The 23,038-nt window shown below is 40.7% G+C and overlaps 2 protein-coding genes and 1 long non-coding RNA gene across 4 annotated transcripts in view; 2 read left to right on the forward strand and 1 right to left on the reverse strand.

Annotated features, from left to right (window-relative positions):
• The window catches only part of myo5c (myosin VC), a 124,546-nt gene extending 111,912 nt beyond the window's left edge, over positions 1 to 12,634 (forward strand). For both annotated transcript variants that reach the window (XM_073033138.1, XM_073033137.1), the window contains 4 exons: positions 913 to 1,198; positions 2,146 to 2,320; positions 6,990 to 7,070; positions 10,738 to 12,634. In XM_073033138.1, the coding sequence (XP_072889239.1) occupies positions 913 to 1,198; positions 2,146 to 2,320; positions 6,990 to 7,070; positions 10,738 to 10,890 (695 nt within the window). In that variant the 3' untranslated portion in view covers positions 10,891 to 12,634. The remainder of the gene's footprint in view (positions 1 to 912; positions 1,199 to 2,145; positions 2,321 to 6,989; positions 7,071 to 10,737) is intronic.
• On the reverse strand, positions 914 to 22,746 carry LOC140718878 (uncharacterized). The gene is made up of 4 exons (XR_012096825.1): positions 22,551 to 22,746; positions 7,493 to 7,648; positions 2,551 to 2,613; positions 914 to 1,154 (listed from the first exon to the last, which is right to left on the reverse strand). It is a non-coding gene; the product is annotated as an uncharacterized lncRNA (long non-coding RNA).
• gnb5b (guanine nucleotide binding protein (G protein), beta 5b) overlaps positions 22,745 to 23,038 on the forward strand; it is a 77,638-nt gene continuing 77,344 nt past the window's right edge. Inside the window, exon 1 of the mRNA XM_073033139.1 lies at positions 22,745 to 22,872. The gene's annotated coding sequence lies outside the window, so the exon portion shown is untranslated. The remainder of the gene's footprint in view (positions 22,873 to 23,038) is intronic.

The raw sequence follows: 23,038 nt of genomic DNA on the forward strand, positions 1-23,038 counted from the left end.
GTGTATAATCATGGTCTTCTATTGCTGTAGCCCATCCACTTCAAGGATCAATGTGCTGTGCATTCAGAACTGCTCTTCTGCACACCACTGTTGTAATGTATGGTTATTTGAGTTACTGTCGCTTTCCTGTCAGCTTGATCCAATCTGGCCATTCTGCTATGACCTCTCTCATTAATAAGGCATTTTTTGCCCACAGAATTGCCACGCTTTAGAAGTTTTATTTTTGTTTCTCACACCATTCTCTGTATACTCTAGAGACTATTGTGCATGAAAATCCCAGGAGATCAGCAGTTTCTGAAATACTCAAACCACCCTGTCTGGCATCAACAATCATTCCACGGTCAAAGTCACTTAAGATCACAGTCCTTCCCCATTTTGACATTTGGTCTGAACAAAAATTGAACCTCTTGCCCATACCTGCATGTTTTTATGCATTGAGTTGCTATCACATGATTGGCTGATTAGATATTTGCATTAACAATCAGGTGCCAGTGAGTGCATATTGTAATGATATTACTTTGTACTCTGTCCTGAAATTTGGTTCCATTGGATCCACTGAAGTGCAGTAGGGAGTGTTTAGCATTCACAATTTGACATGAATTTCAAGAGAAATATGTATAACGATCTGTACTCATAACAACTGCTCCTTGTATATAAAGCAGAATATAATTTGACTCTTATTTCTCTGATGAGTGTAAATAATAAGAGTGCTTATGGTTAGATAAGATTAGACAGCAATTGAAACGGTATTGCATTGTTCATCTGAAAAGCTTTTGATGTACGAACAAGAACTGTCAATTGCTTGTTGGTATTTATTATTGGCTTTGTGCACACACTTTTTACTACAGCGATTTGTTTTGCCACAGTGCCAAACTATTGTCAAAAATACTAATTCTCCGTTACTTACTTCAGTGCCAGGAATGCTTGAACATGAAAGTCTTCAGGGCATTTCCAGTATGAAGCCAACAGGGCTTAGGAAACGATCTTCAAGCTTTCTGGATGAAGCAGAGCACTATACCATCTCGTCCATTCTGCAGCAGCTCAGTTACTACTTCAGCACCATGTGCCAACACGGCATGGACATGGACCTCATTAAACAGGCGGTCAAGCAGCTGTTCTTTCTGATTGGAGCAGTCACCCTTAATAACCTTTTCCTACGCAAGGACATGTGTTCATGCAGAAAAGGAATGCAAATAAGGTAAAAGTGGGAATGCACTGAGTATTTTACTCTGAATACTTAGTCATAGAAATGTACAGCACAGAAACAGATCCTTTGGCCTATCTAGTCTGTACCGACCCATTTAAACTGCCCTCTCCCATCGACCTGCACCTGGACCATAGTCATCCATATCCCTACCTATCCAAACTTCTCTAAGGCACTGAAATCAAGCTTGCATGCACCTGATATGATCACATTTTTGTGTGTTAAATTTAATTATTTTGTACAGGGCCCTTGTGAGACCACACCTAGAGTATTGTGTTCAGATTTGGTCTCCAAATTTGAGGAGGGACATTCTTGCTATTAAGAAAGTGTAGTGTAGGTTCATGAGGTTAATTCCCGGGATGGCGGGACTGTCATATGTTGAAAGATTGGAGCAACTGGGCTTGTATACACTGGAATTTAGAAGGATGAGAGGGGATCTGATTGAAACATATAAGATTATTAAGAGATTGGACACACTAGAGGCAAGAAACATGTTCCCGATATTGGGGGAGTCCAGAACCAGAGGCCACAGTTTAAGAATAAGGGGTAGGTCAGTTAGAACGAAGTTCAGAAAAACTTTTTCACCCAGAGAGTTGTAGATCTATGGAACACTCTACCTCAGAAGGCAGTGGAGGCCCATTCTCTGGATGCTTTCAAGAAAGAGTTAGATAGAGCTCTTAAAGATAGCGGAGTCAAGGGATATGGGGAGAGGGCAGGAACGGGGTACTGATTGTGGATGATCAGCCATGATCACATTGAATGGCTGTGCTGGCTAGAAGGGCTGAATGGCCTACTCCTGCACCTACTGTCTATTGTCTAATACACCAGTACAATTCCAACACAAACACCAGTGTTTCAGAGCTTGGTTCTAAAATAAGACTGGGACAGTTATGAGCTGTTTTCACCTGCTTGGTTCAATGATGCCTATGTCTTTGATACAGGTGCAACATTAGTTATTTGGAAGAGTGGCTGAAGGAAAAGAATATGCAGAGCAGCAGTGCAAAGGATACTTTGGAGTCGCTCTCTCAGGCCGCCTGGCTGCTTCAGGTCAACAAGACAACAGATGATGATGTGAAAGAAATTTGTGCAAGATGTTCCTCTCTTTCATCTGTGCAGGTGACATTTGCCTTTCATACGTACTGACAGGCTATTATTCTGAAATTTGTTTCCCTACTTGTCTCCTGTTCTCTCAGATCGTTTGCCTTGGTCTGCCAATTTCTACTTAACTTTAATTTTGTTTTCTCTCAACTTTTGTGTCTTATATTTTCAGCCTTGTCAATCCCTCCTGCATATTTATTGGTGCTCCAGTCTTCAAAATGCAGAATTTACCTTCTGAAATTTCTCACCTGTTGGTATCTGGTGATATCAATCCAGACGTTCTTCACTCAGTATTCCATCCTTCCTCAAACCTATCAAAGCAGCAGAGAAATCTCTCAGTATATGGACCTCCTGTCTGCCTTCAGACTGATGTTCAAGTTCACCCCAAGTCCCTACTCAGAGTAATGTCCCAATATTGGGCTGGCTTGATCCCGTTGGTTAAGACCTAAGAGACTAGGGTCGGGGTTCAGGAGAAAGGAATCGTGGTCAGTGCCAGGAGACGATTGGAAATTATTGCTGAAGCTGTTAGACAAACTCCTTTGGAATTTTTCCCAAACTTACCAATACAGTTTTTTTTTCTCCCAACTAAAAACTATATTTAGATTTCTGAATCTTTTTATGACTTGTTACCTTAGTTTGTTTTAATGAATGATGTATGAATTCACTAATTTTTCACGGACCTCCTCCTGGTTTGATAATATAAACTGGTCAGATTATTCAGTCTGAGATGTTACGATATCAAGGCAATTACTTGCAAATCTCATGGAGTAGTACAGCTCAGAAACAGGCCCTTCAGTCCACCTCATTCCTGCTGTTCTCTTTGTATGTCACATGCACAGCAAAACATACAGTGAAATGTGTTGGTTGCATCAACAACCAACACGATCTGAGGATGTGCGGGGGGCAGCCCACTAGTATCAGCGTGCTTCTGTCGCCAACACGGCATTCCCACAACTTACTAACCTGTACACGTTCGGAATGTGGGAGGAAACCGGAGCACTCGGAGGAAACAAATGTGGTCACAGGAAAAACATGAAAAACTCCTTCTAGGCAGCAGTAGGCATTGAACCCTGGCACTGGTGCTATAAGACCATTGTGCTAATGGCTATGCCCTTTGCGGTACCATGCTGCCTAACTACATTAATCCTATGTATTTTGTTTTTTACATTTATAACCTTCTCTGTCTTTGCTAAGACAGTCTAAGTGTCTGTCTGTCTAAGTGACTCAGACATGGTCATTGTATCTGTTTGCACTGCTAACTCTGGCAGCACTTTCCAGGTATCAACTGCTCTCTATGTAGTACAAAACTAACCCTTCAGATTATCTTTAAAAGTCATTTTTTTCACCTTAAACCTTGTCTTTTTGATTAATTACAGGAAAAAGACACTGACACTTAGTTAGACTTTATCTAAACCCTCTCACAAGTTTGCCTGCTTTGTCAGTCCGCTTTGCTCAAGAGAAACAAATCCAGCCTATCCAACCTCTTCCTGCAACGAAACTCCTCCAATCCCAGCAACACCTTGGTGAATCTTCTCTGCATTATCTCTCTGGCAATCAGGTCACTTCTCAATAATGGGCAAGACTGCATGTGATATTCCAAAAGTGGTCTAACTAGTGCTTTGTAAAGTTGCAACGTAACTTCTCAACTTTCATATTCTATGCTCCACCGTACAAAGGCAAGCATTCTATATGTCTTTAAACACCACCCTGTCTATTTGTGTTGGCATATTCAGGGAAGTGTGCACTTAAACAACAAGACATCTCTATTCACGTACGTTCCTCAGTACCCTACCATTTACTGCCTATGTCCTACTAATTTTTGACTTCCCAAGATGCATGACCTTTCACTTGTAGGGATGCGATTCCATTGCCAGCAGTCTGCCTAACTTTCTCTCTGATCAATATCCTACTGTAGCCTTAGACAAACCTGCTACTTATCCTCACCACCCCAATTTTTGAGTCTTCTGCAAGTTTACTAATTACACCTCCTACAGTTATGTTCATTTCTGTATTTAATCATTTTTGGTTGCTTGAGTTGATTCATCTTATTTTATTTTCTGGATTAGACCATAAGACATAGGAGCAGAATTAGGTCCTTTAGCCCTTCAGGTTTACCCTGCCATTCAGTCATGACTGATTTATTATCCCTCTCAATCCCATTTTCCTGCCTTCTCTCCATAGCCTTTGATGCCCTTATTAATCAGGAACCTATCAATCTCCGCTTTAAATATACCCTATGATTTAGTCTCCACAGCCGTCTGTGGCAGTGAGTTCCACAGATTTACTACCCTCTGGCTAAAGAATTCCTTCTCATTTCTGTTTTAAAGGGACATCCTATTCTGAAGCTGCATTCAGGTCCTAGACTCCCCCACTAATGGAATCATCCTCTCCCCATCCACTCTATCTAAGCCTTTCAATACTCATAAGTTTCAATGGGATTGCCCTCCTCATCCTTCTAAACTCTGATGGCTAGAACAAAGAACAATACAGCACAGTACAGGCCATTCAGCCCACAATGTTGTGCCGACCCTTAAATCCTGCCTCCCATATAACCCTCCACCTTACATTCCTCCATATACCTGTCTAGTAGTCTCTTAAATCTCACTAGTGTATCTCCCTCCACCACTGACTCAGGCACCAATCACTCTCTGAGTAAAAAAAACCCTTCCTCTAATATCCCCCTTGAACTTTCCTCCCCTTACCTTAAAGCCATGTCCTCTTGTACTGAGCAGTGGTGCCCTGGGGAAAAGGCGCTAGCTGTCTACTCTATCTATTCCTCTTAATATCTTGTACACCTCTATCATGTCTCCTCTCACCCTCCTTCTCTCCAGAGAGTAAAGCCCTAGCTCCCTTAATCTCTGCCTACAGATCCAGAGCCACCGAACGCTCCTCGTACATTAACCCTTTCATTCCCGGGATCAGTCTTGTGCACCTCCTGTGGGCCCTGTCCAATGCCAGCACATCCTTCCTTAGATCTCGGGCCCAAAACTGCCACCTTCTGGCTAAAGAAATTCTGACAGTCTCCAGTTTCCTGTGTCTTTTGATGTAATGTGCTTTCCTTATGAGATTTTTAATTAATGCCAGCTTCCTCTGATCTTCAACCTATAGCGCAGCAAAGGTAGCACTTAGCTTGTCTCATGAACACTTGCAATTGGTTACTGAGTTCCATGAGGAGGTATTCATTCACCAAACAAAACCTAGTTCATAGAATTTAAGGAAAACTTAATGGAGAAAAGAGCAACAGGGATATCTATAAGAGAATTCTAGAACTTAGAATTGTGACAGTTGAAGATTTGGCTAGTGGTGGTGAAGTAATTAAATTCAGGAATGATGATGTAAACAGAATTGGAATAGGACAGGCATCACAAGGGCTAGAGGGGCTGACATTTACAGACATAGAAAGGGTCAAGCCAGTGAAAGAATTTGAAAGTAAGGATGAGAATTTTAAAAATGAGTTGTTGCTAGAGATAATGATGGTTCATTCATTCATTGTGTGTCATGTCGTATGATGTGGGCGATTGTGGTCTTTCCTTGATCATCATTGTTCTTGGCAGATTTTTTGACAAGTGCTTTGCCATTGCCACCTTCTGGGCAGTGTCTTTACAAGACGGGTGACCCCAGCCATTATCAATGCTTTTCAAAGATTGTCTGCTTGGAGTCAAAGATCGCATAACCAGGGCTTGTGACATGCACCAACATGCACCATACGAGCGTATGACCATCCAACAGCTGCTCCCATTGGGGGGCTGAGCAGGTGCTACACCTTGTCCAAGGGTGATCTACGGGCCAGTGGAGGGAAGAAGCACTTTACACCTCCTTTGGTAGAGATGTAGCTCCACCCCACCACCCAACAGTGAAAGTGGAGGTAGATAAATTTCTGAAAGATTGGGAAATTGAGAACAACGGGGAACTGACCAGAAGTGTAATTGCAACCAATGTAGATCAGCCATGATCATATTGAAGGCTGGAGCTGGTTTGAGGAGCATGGTAATCTACTCCTCTTGCGTTGTTATGTGCTTGATCAGAAGCCACGGTAGATCAGTGAGAATGAGGGATGATGGATGAACAGGAGTTGTGAGTTAGGAAAGTGGATAGAGAGTTTGGCTAGTCTTTAGTTTACCCAGAATAGATAGAGAGCATTCGGTAATAACCAATCAATTCTTAGGATAATAAAGGCACTAATGAGTAATCCAGCAGTTAATGGTAGTGTTGGCAATGAATCTGTGCAGAATGAGGCAAGAGGGATTCTGCAGGTGCTGGAAATCCAGAGCAACTCTCACAAAGTGCTGAAGGAACTCAGCAGGTCAGATAGCATCTATGAAAATGAATAAGTACTCAATGTTTTGGGCCAAGACCCTTTATTGATGTTGTTGAGGAAAAAAATAGGCAAATTTACTGATGGTCCAAAACTCAATTGTTCTTCAACAGTCTGGTTCAATTTTGCTCATAAGGCAGATTGAGTGGGTGGACAGGAGTTGAACGGGTGACATTATATGAAGGATTATTTCTGTACTATCCACTATAATGAAAAATAGAGTGTAGTGATTTTCTTAATTGAGTAATTTTCTCTTTCAACTGGTTTTCAGTAATAATTCCTTCATACTGAACAGTTAACAGTTTAAAGCACTCAGGGATGTCTTTCTCCTGTGGAATTTCTGATCCATGCTTAAGTATTTTGTTTCAACAGATTGTCAAGATCTTGAATTCCTACACGCCAACAGATGAGTTTGAAAAACGTGTGGCTCCATCCTTTGTACGGAAAGTTCAGGTGAGTAAAGTTTTAAGAGATAAAATTTTGATTAATCCCCTCTGCATAAATATAGTGTTTCCCCAAAGATGGAGCTTCCTTATTGTTTGGACATGTTATGGATTACACACTTAGCAGAGTCTAGTTCGACACTGGAAAAGTAAGAGGTATGCAAATTTAAAAGCTCTTTCTCGTGACTTCATTTTGCTCATTTTAATTTTCTGCAAGCTTTGATGTAAGAGCTATTGGAGAGCAATAGCTCTCCAGTCACTGTGCAGTGTTACTCGAATGCGATATGCACACGTAAATGGTATTTATTTTGTAGGAGGCTAAATTCATTTGATCCCCTTGCCCACTGCTAGAGTACTCAGAATAGATGGATATTCAGTTCAGGAACTGAAGAGCCTAATTTAAGCAAACAGAAATTAAAACACTAATTTCACCTGCTGTGCGCATTACTTTCCCATGGCAGGGTAGCTCGTCGATAGTAATTGGGTCACCCACATTCCTGATTCCGTGGCATTTATGTTCCATCTTCATGAGTCATCACTGAGCCATAGAACTGTCTGTGTAGTCAAAGCATCCCTCAGTGTTTTGAGCTGCAAAGAAAATGTGGAATTTGCAAACAATACACAATGTTCATGCAGAATTGTTTGAAGTTACAAAGACTCAGAAAGCAATGCATTTAAAGTATTATGTGCATGTCACTGGCAGTTTCCATCAGAAAGAAAATACCCATTATAGTGGAAATAAAATCACAAAGGCTTAAAGGTCTAGAGTTATGGAAACTGGAATTTTGCACACATTGGTATATATAAACTGAATCAAGTTCCTGCTGTTGTCTGTAAGGAGTTTATTTGTTCTCCGCATGACCACGTGGGTTTCCTCCAGGTACTCCAGTTCCCTCCTGTATTCCAAAAACAAACAGTTTATTAGGTTAATTAGTCACATGGGTGTAAATAAGTGGCAGGGCCTCATTGAGCTGGAAGAGTAGGTAGCATGATGAATCTCTAAATAAATAAATGCAAAAAGAGCAGTAACAAAGAATTACAGATAAATTAATGATGAATTCACCCTAAAAAGAGGAGATGCTGAAATCAGGTGTATCAGTATTATAGTGGAGTAAAGGAAATTACAGAGGTATGAGAGAGGAGTGCGCCAGAATTGACTAGAAAAGAACACCGGCAGGGATGACGGCAGAGCAGCAATGGCTGGAGTTTCTGGAAGCAATTCAGAAGGCACAGGATATATACGTCCCAAAGAGGAAGAAGTATTCTAAAGGCAAGATGACCCAATCGTGGCTGATGAGAAGTCAAAGCCAACATAAAAGCCAAAGAGAGAGCATTTCATAGAGTAAAAATTAGTGGGAAGTAAAAACAAACAGAAGACAACTAAAAAAAAATCATTAAGCAGGTAAAGATGGAATACAAAAATAAGCTAGCCAACAGTATGAAAGAGGATAAAAAAAAGTTTCTTCAGATAAATAAAATGTAAAAGACAGGCGAGAGTGGACATTGGACTGCTGGAAAATGACTCTGGAGAGGTAGTAGTGGGGGCACTGAAATGGTGGACAAACTGAATAAGTATTTTGCATCAGTCTTCATGGTGGAAGACACTATCAGTATGGTGCAAGTTCCAGGTGTCAGGGATCGTGAAGTGGGTGAAGTTACCATAACTAGAGAGAAGGTTCTTGGGAAACTGAAAGTTCTGAAGTTAGTTAAGTCACCTGGTGTACACCCCAGGGTTCTGAAAGTGTTGACTGAAGAGATTGTGGAGGCATTAGTAATGATATTTCAAGAAACACTAGATTCTGGAATGATTCCAGAAGACTGGAAAATTGCAAATGCCACTCCACTCTTCAAGAAGGGAGAGAGGCAGAAGAAAGGACACTACAGGTCAGTTAGTCTGACCTCAGAGGTTGAGAAGATGTTGGAGTTGATCATTAAGGATGAGGTTTCAGGGTACTTGGAAGCACATGATAAAATGGGCCACAGTTGGCATGGTTTCTTCAAGGGAAAATCTTGCCTGACAAATCTATTGGAATTCTTTGAAGAAATAACAAGCAGGATAGACGAAGGAGAATCAGTAAATATTGTGTAGTTGGATTTTCTGAAAGGCCTTTGACAAGGTGCCGTACATGAGGCTACTTGACAAACTACGAGCCCATGGTATTACAGGGAAGATTCTAGCATGGATAAAGCAGTGGCTGATTGGAAAGAGGCAAAAGAGTGGGAATAAAGGGAACCTTTTCTGGTTGGCTGCTGGTGACTACTGGTGTTCCACAGGGGTCTGTGTTCGGATCAATTCTTTTTATGTTATATGTCAATGATTTGGATGATGGAATTGATATCATTGTTACAAAGATTGCAGATAATATGAAGTTAAGTGGAGGGGCGGGTAGCTTTGTGGAAGCAGAGGGGCTACAGAAAGACATGACCAGATTAGGCAAATGGACAAAGAAGTAGCAGATGAAATACAGTGTCAGAAAGTGTATGGTCATGCACTTTAGAAGAAATGAAAGAATTTATTATTTTCTAAATGGAGAGAAAATACAAAAAACTGAGGTGCAAAGGAACTTGGGAGTCCTTGTGTAGAATTCCCTAAAGGTTAATTTGCAGGTTGAGTCGGTGCTGAGGAAGGCAAATGTGATGTTAGCATTCATTTCAAGAGGACTAGAATATAAAAGCAAGGGTGTAATGTTGAGATTTTATAAAGCACTGGTGAGGCCTCACTTGGAGTATTGTGAGCCGTATTGGACCTCTTATCTTTGAAAGGATGTGCTAAAGCTGGAGAGTTTGAAGGAGGATCATGAAAATGATTCCAGGATTGAATGGCTTGTTGTATGAAGAGCATTGAAGGCTCTGGGCCTGTACTTACTGGAATTCAGAAGAATGAGGGGTGACCTCATTGAAACCATTTGAATAGTGAAAGGCCTTGATAGAGTGGATGTGGAGAGGATGTTTCCTATGGTGGGAGAGTCTTGACCAGAGGAATCAGCTTCAGAATAGAGGGGTGACCTTTTAGAACAGAGAAGAGGAGGAATTTCTTTAGCCAGGGAGTGGTGAATCTGTAGAATTCTTTGCCACAGGCAGCTGTGGAGCCCAAGTCTTTATGTATATTTGATAGATTCTTGATTGGTCAGGGCATGAAGGGATATTGGGAGAAGGCAGGAGAATTGGGCTGAGAGAAAAATTAGCCATGATGGACCATATGGGCTAATTCTGCTCCTAAACACATGGTCTTATGAAAAATAATTATGAACAATGTTTTCAACAAGGTATTAAATGTATAATGTATTAAAGACCGTCTGACTTGTTAAAATTAATATGCTTCGGAATATTGTGGGGGAATTTTGCTAAGTTAGATAAGAATGATTCATGTATTTTAATAACCCATTTCAAGTAATATTTTGTTTCATGTGTTGTGTTTGATATTTGTACTGTGAGTGCACTGTGGTCTGGAGGAAATTTGGTTTGTTTTTGCTGTATATATGTACAGTCAGATGACAATAAACTTTAACTTGAATATTGAATTTTTTAAATGCTTTTCTAAGTAGTCATGAGTGAATGAATTGGTTTTATCACAAATGGAACTTTCTGGGAAAGAAAAAGTGAAAAGACAGTCAAGTGAACACTTGAAAATTTGTAAAACTGTTAAAATAAAATCCACTGTTCTTGTTTTCTTTCAGTCGCAACTCAACAATCGTGGAGATGGTTCAACACTAATAGTTGATGCCAAATACCAATTCCAAGTGACTTTCCCTTTCAATCCATCTTCTCAGGCTCTGGAAACAATCCAGATACCCAACAGTTTAAAATTAAACTTCCTTACTAGGATTTGAAGCATGTAACTGTATAGAATATTATAGTACTTGAGAATGAAGATGAGTTATGTTGCAATTGATTATTTAAGACAATGATTGATAGTCCAAATTATGGAAATTGGATATCTTCTCTCCTTGTGACCTGCCAAAATGTATGATATATTTGACTCTAAGAACACTTCCACAACGTGCAAGTTTTTTAAAAGCGCGATCTATTTTTTATAAAATGTGAAACCTTCAGTTTGAATTGGCTGCCTTCAGAAGTATAGTATTTAAATTTTTTTTTAAATACCATGTAACTGTAAAACAATAATTCTAATGGCATTGTTGTTATCTTAAAGACGAAAGCAAGTAGAAATGTTTACATAAGAGAGAGGAGCAAGAGATGGTCATTTTTCCACTCAGACCTGCTTTATCACTGAATAATGATCTGATGTTTGTGTCAGTTCACTATTCTGTCTGACCGCATAATATTGAATTCGCCTGTAGCCCAAATTTCTGACTGTTTCAGTCACAGTCCTCATAATATTGATTACAAAATTATTTTACCAACAACCATGCACTGGAGATTTTAAAACCTGTACAGTTTCTAGGGTGGTTTTAATATATGCACAGAATATGGATACATGTTTAGAATAAAAAAGAACAGGAACATCACAGAGTGCATCTGTTCTTCACATTTTGGATTTCTATGTACAGAATGTGTTTTAACCTTTATACCATGAGCAATGTCCAAAAATGCAAAGTTAAAATGTTGTGCAATAATATCTTATTACTGTGTGAAGTTGCAGGGCATATTGTAAAATTGTAAGGAAAATTTCACTTAGTGACTATGTTACCATTTTTTAAAAAATTAAATTTAAGAGAAAATGGTGTCTATTGTGCCCCTTGGAAGATAGCATTTTCTGCAGTCTGTTCACAACTCATTAAAGGGGTTTCATCCTCTCTGATCAGTCAAACGGCTGAAGGGCCTGTTTTTGTACTGTACTCTTCTATGACTCTATGACCACTCTGGGTGTGTTTGGGTATGAAGTTAAGACCAGACTGAACCACAGTCAATCCAAATCCAAACCTAATCTAGAACCTCATGTTTCATTACCTGTCTGGAAGATATTTGTAAAAAAAAATCATTAAAAGAAATTTATAACACTGCATATCTGTTGTTGTTGAAGTGTAGAAGGTGCCTACTGTAATATCAATTGAATCGCCCTGATCTGAACAAAGCACTGAGCTAGTTAACATTGGCAAGGCCCAATACAGCCCTGAACTTTGAACCAAGAAGCATAGTCAGGTGCCATTAGAGTCATGCTGTACATACAACTAATTCCATACTACATAAAAGGGATCCCTAAAGGCAGTTGATTTCTCTCTGACACGTGAATCAGTGTTATTCTCCAACCTGGATTGTTCAAGTGCAAGGTGTTCAACCAGTTTCCTCTCCTGATTCAATTACCTTGCCATCAAATGATTATCTATTTGGTGACCAGCTATAAGTTAAGAGAGTTCTGAATTGTGGAAGAAGATTCAAAGTGTGCATTTTCAAATCCATTTAATTCCCAGACCAGTCACATGCTCTACTGGGTCCAGATCTAGTTTTCCCTAGATTCTGAATAACTTCCTGGAGAAATGGAGTTGATTTTTTTTGTCACTTCCTTGAAATCAAATCAAGGATCAACTTTATTCACCATATGTTTTTACATTAAGAAATTTCTGTGGTGTATTAGCGTAATATTCAACAATTATAAAGAGTAAATCACCATCATTATGTGCTGTGTTGTATGACTTGGGTGATCATGGTCTTATATCGGTCTTTAATCTTCTCATAAACTCTTACTCTTTTCTCTCTCCACGACCATGATGGTTCTGGGCAAGTTGCCATTACCTTCTCCTGGGCAGTGTCTTTACAAGACGGGTGACTCTAGTCATTATCAATACTCTTCAGAGGTTGTCTGCCTGGTGTCAGTGGCCGCGTGACCAGGACTTGTGATATGAACCAGCTGCTCATACGACCATCCACCACCTGCTCCCAAGGTTTCACATGACCGTGATTCAGGAGGGCTAAGCAGGTGCTACACCTTGCCCAAGGGTGACCTGGGGGTAGGAGCGCCTTACACCTCCTTTGGTAGAGATGTGTCTCCACCCTGCCACCCTAAAGAATAATGAATTATAGAAAAATAAAGTTGAAGTACAAACATAGAATAAAATGTGCATAAATACATAAAGACGAAGGGTCTCGGCCTGAAACGTAGACAGCGCTTCTCCCTATAGATGCTGCCTGGCCTGCTGTGTTCTACCAGCATTTTGTGTGTGTTGTTGTTACATAAATACCAGTTGTATTTAATGATCTATTTAAACACTTAGCCATCATCATAGATCTCTCTCTAATACCAAAGAGGTGTCTAATTTTGTTGGTATTTTTGTCACGTTATGGCTGGATGGCACAGCTGCCAGAGAACTAGGTTTGATTGTGGCTTGTGATGCTGTCTGTGTAGGTTTTGTACAATCTTCCCATGACCTTCTGAGTTAATCCCTGTTTTCCTCCCATATGCCAAAGATGCACTCGTGGGAAGGTGAATTGGCCATTGTGGATTACCCCCAATGTGTGTGGGTGGCAGGAAATTAAGGTAGTGGCTGAAGTTAAGGGGAGTGCAAGCTGTAAAACAAGATAGGTACAGGTGAGGACATGGTCTGTGCAGATGTGGCAAGTGATAAAAGCCTATTTCTCTGCTGTATGACTCTGATTCCATGATACTAAGAAAACATCACTGCATATTTTATTATAACAATCATGTACATACTCATTATGATTATGAAAGATGATGCTATAACGTTATGAAATGTGATTTCTTTTAAGACGAGGAGTTTAATTATTGGCCATGATAATGTTCAGTCATGCATTTACTCCCATGTGGTGTCTTGGGCATTGCCTAGCTTTATAAAACACAATAATTTAAACCTCCTAAACCTGCAAACAGATTGGCAATAATGTATCAGGAGCAGTTTGCAAATAGGGACATAAAGCTGATGATTTAGTTAGTTTCAGTACTTGCCCAAGATTGTTTAATACTGAACAGAACCCATAATCATTTCATAAACGTAACATGCTTGTTCAGTTCACATGGTGATTTACTATCAATCTGCTGATAAAATCTATGGCTGCTGTGCTGTGTTACTTTAAATGCCACCCTGGTGCCAGTGGTGAACTTGAACCTGCATCAAGAGGTCAGGCTGTCCAAGTGTCCCTGCAGGGGTACCAGTGAACAACCTGCACTGACACTTCACGCAGTCCTGAGGGATCATAGTGAGTGGCTGAAAGCAAGATCTTGCCGACTGTCTCAGACCCCTTTGTGTGAAAAGGAACAGGAACCTCTTGTTTATTTCTGTCCAACATTTGACCCTTAGCCATCACCACTGAAACAAGTATTACATTAATTATTTCGTTGCTATTTGTAAAACAGCTTGGTGAGCAATTTGGCTTTTTTTGCAGTGCTATAGTAGCACAATTTTTAAGTGCTTAGTGAACCCTACAATGTAGAAACTTGCTCAATATAAGTTTCTTGAATCCAGAGTAACACACACAGAATCAGCAGATCAGGCAGCATCTAGGGAAAGAAACTAGGCTGTTCTGATGAAGGATCTCGGCCCGAAACTGTTAGCTCTTTATTGCTTTCCATTAAATGCTGCCTGACTTGCTGAATTCCTCCAATATTTCAGGTGCGTTACTCTGGATTTCCTGCATCTGCAGAATCTCTTGTGTTTATAGATTCCAAGTTCTTTCTTAAATACAGACAGCGGATAAAATTTTTTGCCATTCCCAGCATTAACCTGACTTTAATTAAAAACATTCTTTTGTTAAACTGATTTTCTACTGATGCTAATTAATGCAAAACTTGGTGTTAATGACTAAATAGATGCAGATCTGAAGTAACTGAGAAACTGTAAATGCGTAAAGAAAATATTAAGGTATCTGAAAATTGGCCAGTACAAGATAAGAATATGTCAACCCTCTGTGTGCAGTGAATTTGTGTATGTGCTGGTGAACATTTCTTCTGTTCAGTATTCCTAAGAACAATTTCTGATGCAAGTATTAGATAGATAAACCAGAAATTTGACATTACTACAGTACAGTCAGTCCCCAGATTACAACAGGGATCTGTCCCTGAAAATTTCACAAGTCAGAAATGAGCAACAACAGTGTGAGGGAGACAGTGGTGTCAGGAGAGTGGGAAAAGTGGCCGCCAGACTGGGCGAGTGACTGACTATGATCAGTATTTCCAGCTCTCCTCAACTTAACGGATCATTGAGGCTTGCTGGGGTGTTGTTGGGGAGAGAACTCATTTGAAATGCCCCTCACCTACCCAGAAGTGGTGGGCCTGCAGTTTTGCAAACCCATCTCCATCCATCCCACCAGTCGCCAAAATGCTCATTCATATCTACAGGGTGTTCACAACCCAGGGAGGACCTATGGTTGTTTTCCATTGCAGGACAAAACACTTCCAATATTTGAAACCACAAATACGAGGAAGTCTGCAGATGCTGGAAATTCAAGCAACACATGCAAAATGCTGGTGGAACACAGCAGGCCAGGCAGCAGCTATAGGGAGAAGTACTTCTTCCTATAAATGCTGCCTGGCCTGCTGCGTTCCACCAGCATTTTGTGTGTGCTACTTCCAATATTTGAACTGCTTATGTGTTACGTAAATTCAGTTCTAAATTATCTCTTAACATTCCAAGACTATGAAGCCAGAAGACAATTTGATACCTCCTCTTTGATCCTTATTCAGCTCTTCATCCCTCCAAGAGGGCCAAAACCTCATCATGGTTTGGAGGCTTGCGTACCTCAATACTCCAGAGAGCTATGTTAGCTGGAGTCGGGGCCTTGTGCTTTGACTCTTGGTAGGGTCACCCATGCCAAACAAGTCAAAGAATAGAGGGTGGTCCACTGGTCCTCCAGGTTTGGGGGTTCAGCTCAGGGCCAACAACCCTGACTGGTCAAAAAAAACCGTGACGGAAACAGCAACCAAGTGTTCTACACTTCTACACCTGAGTGCAACAGTATTCCTGAGTCTCCACCTGGGACTTGCATGACTGACTGTATTGAAAACCAAGAGGAAACTATTGACATGATGAAGGAAGCCCTGAACACTGCCAGAGGTGCAAGACCTTCATGCTGCTGCCCTAAATGCCAGTGGACAGTAAGTAAATCACATCTTCGATCAGCTTTTTCATTTTTGTTTTGTCTGCGCTTTAAACCTTTGTCGCCTTTGCACAAAATTAATGAAAATATGTAAACTTTCTGATACACTAGATGGCAGTATATTCCTTAAGTGTACAACTCTTCAAAGTCAAAATCATATTGTCCTATACACAAGCACCGTATGCACAGCTACAATGATGAATTTTACATTCAGCAGCGTCACAGACGTGTAGCTTTAGAGACACAACATTTACAAGAAAAACAAATTAAATATAAATTAGTTCCACGTGCTAGTAAGGCCAGAAATAGAAAAATCATACAGTTTAACACGTGGCTAAGGAGTTTGTGTGGGAGGGAGAACTTCAGATTTTTGGATCATTGGGCTCTCTTCCAGGGAAGGTGGGACCTCCATTGAAGAGTCTTTTTGCACCCAAACTGGAGGAGAACGGATATCCTAGTGGGAAGGTTTGCTAGCACTACACAGGGACTAAATTAGAGTTGCAGAGGGATGTGAACCAAAGTGCTGGAAGAGATAGTTGAGTGGTTGTGGAGAGAAACGTTGTTAAGACCTCAGACAAAGTCAGGAAGCAAAATGTAGAGCACAGCAAACTAATGTTATGAGTTGCACATATTTCAATGCAAGAAGTATTCTGGGAAAGGCAGATGAGTTCAGGCCATGGATCAACACATGGGATTATGATATTGTAGCCATTTGTGAGACCTGGTTGCACAAGGGGCAGGACTAACAGCTCAATATTCTGCGGTTCCATTGTTTTAGATGAGATAAAGCAGGAAGGGTTTAAGTGTGAGGTGTTGCACTTTGGGAGGACCAACCATGGTAGTTCTTACAGAGTGAGCGGTAGGGCACTGAGGAGTGCAATAGAACAAATGGATCTAGGAATACAGGTTCATAATTCGATGAAAGTGATGTCTCAAGTAGACAGGGTCAATAAGAAAGCTTTTGGCACATTGGCCTTCATAGATCAAAGTACTGAGTACAGGAGTTGGGATGTTATGTGAAGTTTTATAAGAAGTTTGTGAGGTCTAATTTGGAGTATTGTTGCAGTTTCGGTCACCTACCTACAGGAAAGATGTAAATAAGACTGAAAGAATACAGAGAAAATATATAAGGATGTTGCCAGGACTGGAAGACCTGAGTTATAAGGAAAAATTGAATAGGTTAGAACTTTATTCCCCAGAATGTAAATGATTGAGGGGAGATTTGATAGAGGTACAGAAAATTATGAGGGATACATATCCACTGAGTTTGGGTGGCATTACAACAAGAGGTCATGGATTGAGGGTGAAAGGTGAAATGTTTAAGGGAATCTTGAGGGGAAACTACTTCACTCAGAAGGTGGTAAGAGTGTGGAACGAGCTGACAGCGGCCATGATGGATGCAGGGTCGATTTCAACATCTAAGAGAAGTTTGGATAGGTGCATGCATGGGAGGGATATGGATGACTATGGTCCAGGTGAAGATCAATGGGACTAGACAGTTTAAATGGTTCGGCCTGGACCTGTTTCTGTGCTGTACTATTCTATGACTCGATACAAGAAAAAAAAAACTAGAATAAAAATCTATTGTAGAAATACAATCTTTTCTCCAGAAATGCATCCTTAAATTACAAACAAAACATAGGAAGCACAAGATAGTTGAACATTTCTATCACTCAATAAGATCAATCTGATACAATCCTGGCCTGAGTTTTCCCCTTCCCTCCCTGTACTTTCTTGTATTTTAAACTTAATTTGATTTTTGCTTTGAATATATTCAACAATTTCTCCTCCACTTCTTTCTGGAGACAGAATTCCAAAAGCACACTGTTCTCTGAAAGGAAAAACGCTTCTTATCTTAGTCTAAAATAGGCAACTCCCTTATTCTGAAACAATGGTACCTAGTTAAAAATGCACCATTAGGGGAAACATTCATCTATCCAATCAGCTTGCACCTTTGAATAAGGTCAGGTCACTTGTCAATACCCCAACCAGTAAAGGCCAACCTGCTTAACCTCCATATATCAACCTCTTCATCATAGAAATTAGCCAAGTGAATGTTCTCTACACTGTTTACAATGTCACACAACTTTAAATAACTGTGGAAATCCATCTTATCTATACCCGTCATGATTTCATAAACCTCTATAGCACCCCTTCAACCCAGGGAAAAAAGTCCTAGGCTCTGCGGCCTCTCCTGATTGCTCAAGATGTCCAGACTAGTCAACATCCTTTGAATCCTACCTGCAGTAAGGTGACTTGAACGGATACGGTATTCCAGGCGCATACTCGCCAAAATCTTGTACAGTTGTAATGTAATGTTCCAATTCTTGTACTCATTGCCTGCTCCCATGAAAGCAAGCTTGCCCCATGCCTTCTTGTGTAGCCACTTTTGGAGAACTCTACACTTGACCCCAAAGTTACCACGTGCTGCCACGCTCCCCAGGACCCTGTCATTCGCTATGTCCTGCTTGGTTTAACTTCCCAAAATGCATCACCTCACCCTTTAGAAAATAAATTTTATTTAGAGAGATACATCACAGAATAGGCCCTTCTGGCCCTTTGAGTCCAGCAACCCCCGATTTAACCCTAGCCAAATCACGGGACAATTTACAATAACCAATTAGCCTACTAACCGGCACATCTTTGGACTGTGGGAGGAAACCAGAGCACCCAGAGGAAACCTAAACAGTCATTGGGAGAACGTAGTGAACTGGCATCAATACCTGCAGCACACCACTGGTCACAAGCCTCCAATCTGAAAACCAACCCTTCATGACTACCCACTGACTCTAGCCACTGAGCTAAACTTTAATCAAACTGGCTAGCTCACCCTAGGTCCCATGTGATCTCACCTTCTGAATGGTATACTATGCAGAACCTTGTCAAAAGACTTGGTAAAGTCTATGTAGACAATGTCTACTGTCCTGCCTTCATCAACTGTCTTGGTCACCTCTTCAAAAAACTCAGTACAGTATTACAATTTCCCATGTGGGGAAACGGGTGTTGTGTTGATCTACCTTGGGAGGAAGAATATAAAAGCAAATTGTTATTTACATCAAGTGAAACTACAGAATCGTTGTAAAATGGATCTGGCGATCTGCTGAACAAACAGTTATCCTGCAGGTATACAAGTAATTGGGAATGTTATTGGTATGCTGGTCATTATTACAAGAGCTATAGTGAAAATGTATGGAAGATTTGATACAACTGCAGGTGACATCACAGCTGCAACACTGTATGGTTTTGGTCTCATTAAGATGAAATGTGAAAGAGGCAAGCTTTTCACACCGAGGATGAAGGTTTACTGCATAGAATGAATTGCCAGAGGAAGTAGTACAGGTAGGTATAATTGCAACATTTATCAGACATTTGGACAGTTACAAATGGGACCAGCTCAAGAAGACACTTTGGTTGACATTGCCAAGTTGAGCCAAAGGCCTTCCTTCTGGGTGGTGTAACTATTGACTCCACTACACCTGACATTATTTTTCACATTCCCTTAACCAGTCTAGATCTTTTTCATGGGGACTATTTCTCCTTCCCAGAGCTTGCTAACCATTCTGATTCTCAAATGTGATGAAGCCAAGGTTACGAGAAACTTTGGGTGACTAGTCCATCAAAAATTGAATCTCTAAACACCTTCTGAGAGCTGAAGTAGCCTGGCTTATGTTTCATAACAGATTCATGCTTTAGTCCCAGGCTTAATGTCCCAAATGCTTGTGTGTTTATTTATAATTAGATGACAGGTATCAGTGTTGAGCAACAGTTTCAAAGGCTGTACAGCACAGATTCATAAATTTTGTCCTCCTGAGTCCTTCAGGATCACCAAAGAAGGAACTCGCAATGTATGGATGATGTCAAAACACCTTAATGCGTTCACTGTATTTCAAATATAATGCCTTGTGTTAACTATTAAATAGGTAGCTCACCTGCATAGCAACCAAACAGTTGGCCCTTTCCAGGAGACAGTCTTTCCATTATCCCATGAGGGAATCAAGTACCTGAATTGATTCTTCACCTTGTAAGCCAATAAAAGTTGGGATGCGATGCATGGATTAGTTTCCAAAATGTAATTGTCTGTTGTTGTGTTTAAAACATGGGAACCTCTGTACATGGCTGCTATATTGATCATATCTATTGGTCCAAAATGGCAATGGACTTCATTGCCACAAATGAGGATAAACCAGTAGTGTGTGTGAGTCTGACCCAGGCAAGGGTAGTTAGTTCTCTTTTTTGAATTCTGCAGTATTTATACTCAAAAGTTAATCATAACATTTGCTCAAATTATTTAAATACCTGAATCAAAGTCTGGCGATTGTAAATAAATATTTTTTAATGTCTGATCAAAACTGTTCCACACTTGGTGACATTTCCCACTCTGCAGTAAAATAATTTATCCTACCTTACGAACTTCAGGTCATTTAGGTGTGACTTACTTTAATCCATTTTAATCTTTCAATGCCCTTGACACAAGGGATTTGAAATAACTTAAGACTGTGGTGTCAGTGTGGAGGCTCTGTCAGATGGACGTATTAAAGCAAAATGACTGCGTGCAGCGCATTTGAAATACTCTGCCTTTTACTCTGCCTTTTCCTAGCACCTTTTTTCCCTGAATTGTTAATATTAAACATGAAAGCAGGTCAGGCAGTGTTCGCAGAAGGGAAAATAGAGTTCATGTCTTAGGATGAACACCCTTCATCAGAAATGATACACAAACTCTTACTCTTTCTGCCTAACTTGTTGGGCATTTCTACCATTTCCTGTTCTAATTGCAAATTTCTGGCTTTTTAAAAAAGAATTAACGGAGTATTTGCCCAAGAGCTCAGTCTGTGCACTTTACTTCATATCAAAGACCCTTCAATCAAATATTAATCCTCCCCTACTTAACACCCAAGACCACAAAGAAAATGGGAGCAGGTTAGGCTGCCTGGTCCCCCAAGCTTGCCTCATCATTCTTTACAATCACAGCTAATTTGCTGAGGACTCACTCCTCCTCCATACCAATTCCCCACATCCTTCAATTCCCTGATCTCTGAAAACTGTATCCACCTCCTCCTTAAATAGTGATCTAGCTTCCACAACCTTCTTTGGGACAGATTCACCACCCTCTGAGAGAAGAGGTTCCCACACAGCTCAGTTTTAAACATCCATTTCAACAATGCCTCCTTGTTCAAGATTCTCCCATTTTTGAAAACATTTTAGCACCTACCCTTCCTTACCAGTAAGGATGCTTATCAGTAATAAAATACTGAAAGTACACCTCAGGTCATCAGCATCGCAGTAAAAAGAAACAGTTACCACTTCATATAAATTACTTTTCCTCAGAATCTTTGTGTTAAATAACTAACTCCAAGTAGCATAGGTAAAAATGTAAAGTCTCGTAATGCTGTGGTTATCCGTAGTGTAAAATAAGGAAAGGAAAATTTGGAAAAACTCAGCAGGTCCCTGGCATCTATGGAGCTGATTCCTTTTTATTAGAATTGGGAAAATTTAGAAATAAACATTTTAATATTCTGTCAAAAAGGGAGGAAAGGACTGTCTCTAGGTTGCAGGCATGAAAGTCTAAAGGACCAAAGGCAGGATGGAGCCCAGTGAAAGAGGGATCAGTAAGTGATGAAAGGTGGGCCTGGAGATGGATATGGGTGAATACATAGAAAACAGAACAACAAACATGTTGATAACAGCAGATACCAGGCTTGGAACTTGGAGTTTTTTGATGTCAGGTCATAGACCTGAGATGTTAATGTTCCATCCACAGATGCTGCCTGACCCTCTGAGAAGTTCCGTTTTTGTCCATGGTAGCTTTGAGTATCTTTTTATTTCATATCTCCCACACCTGCAGTATTTTGCTTTTGAATTCACCACCCTCTTTTCGTTCAGATGCAATGTACTGGCCACATTTTGTATTTCTTTTTTCTTCCATCTTTACAGTGCTTTTATCTTCTGGTGTCCCCGAAGTTTGAGAACATGGGGCACGTTGGGACAATATTGATCCGCAGGTTTGTTACGGTGGTCGTCCATTTCTCCCCAGTACTGGAGGACGTTAAGAGCCCACGAAATGTACGTGGGTTTATATTTCCTTTAACACACTTTATGTCCCTGCTGTCCATCCGGCTACCTTAGTTAAGACTTAATTCTGAACTCTTTTCCTATTTCCTTTATAGTGTAGAATAGAAAGCACAAAACATTCTGCAGATGGTGGAAATCCAGAGCAACACACACAAAATGCTGAAGGAACTCTGCAGGAACAGCAGCATCTATGAAGCGGAATAAACAGTCGAAGGTTCTCCCCAGACCCTTCTTCAGGACTGGAAACGAAGAGCATAGAATGAGGCCACTCGGTCCGTCGAGTTAATGCTCCCTCTAAGCAATCCCATTCCACAGCAATTTTCCCTTCTGCCCGTTCTCCCCACAGTCTCGTTATCTCCCACGGATTATATAACCACCGCCCATAGGCACATTTCACAGTTAACCTACTCACCTGTATGCCTTTCGGGGTTGTGGGGCGCGTTAGGCAAACCGCCGAACCAAGCGACTGAACTGAAGCGGGAAAACGATGTTTATCGATGAAATATACCGCGCAGTTGTGGAACGAGCGGTCAGTTTCCTATCGGAGGACTCTGCGCCTTCCACACTGAAACGAGAAGTTCCAGCCAATATAAGGTTCTGTGTTGAGCTGCTGAGCAGAAAGTCTCAGATGACCTGTAATCTCTTAAAGGGATTTCGGACTGTCCTATAGATTGGAACTGCTTCTCGCGTTCTCCATCTTACCGAAGCTCTCTTCGCGTCCGACACAGTGCAAGGTATGTGCGACCATGTTCAAACGATGCGATTTATAAGCGTCTCACTCCTGCACACCTTATTAATTATTCGGAATTAACCCCCCAAGTCATGTAAATGTTCAGGGAGAAGGCTAACTAATTGCTAAAGCTTATTGATACTGCTACCTGTTGCTTTATGACTAGAGCC

Source organism: Hemitrygon akajei, chromosome 30 (genome assembly GCF_048418815.1).
Source record: "Hemitrygon akajei chromosome 30, sHemAka1.3, whole genome shotgun sequence".
NCBI lineage: Eukaryota > Metazoa > Chordata > Chondrichthyes > Myliobatiformes > Dasyatidae > Hemitrygon > Hemitrygon akajei.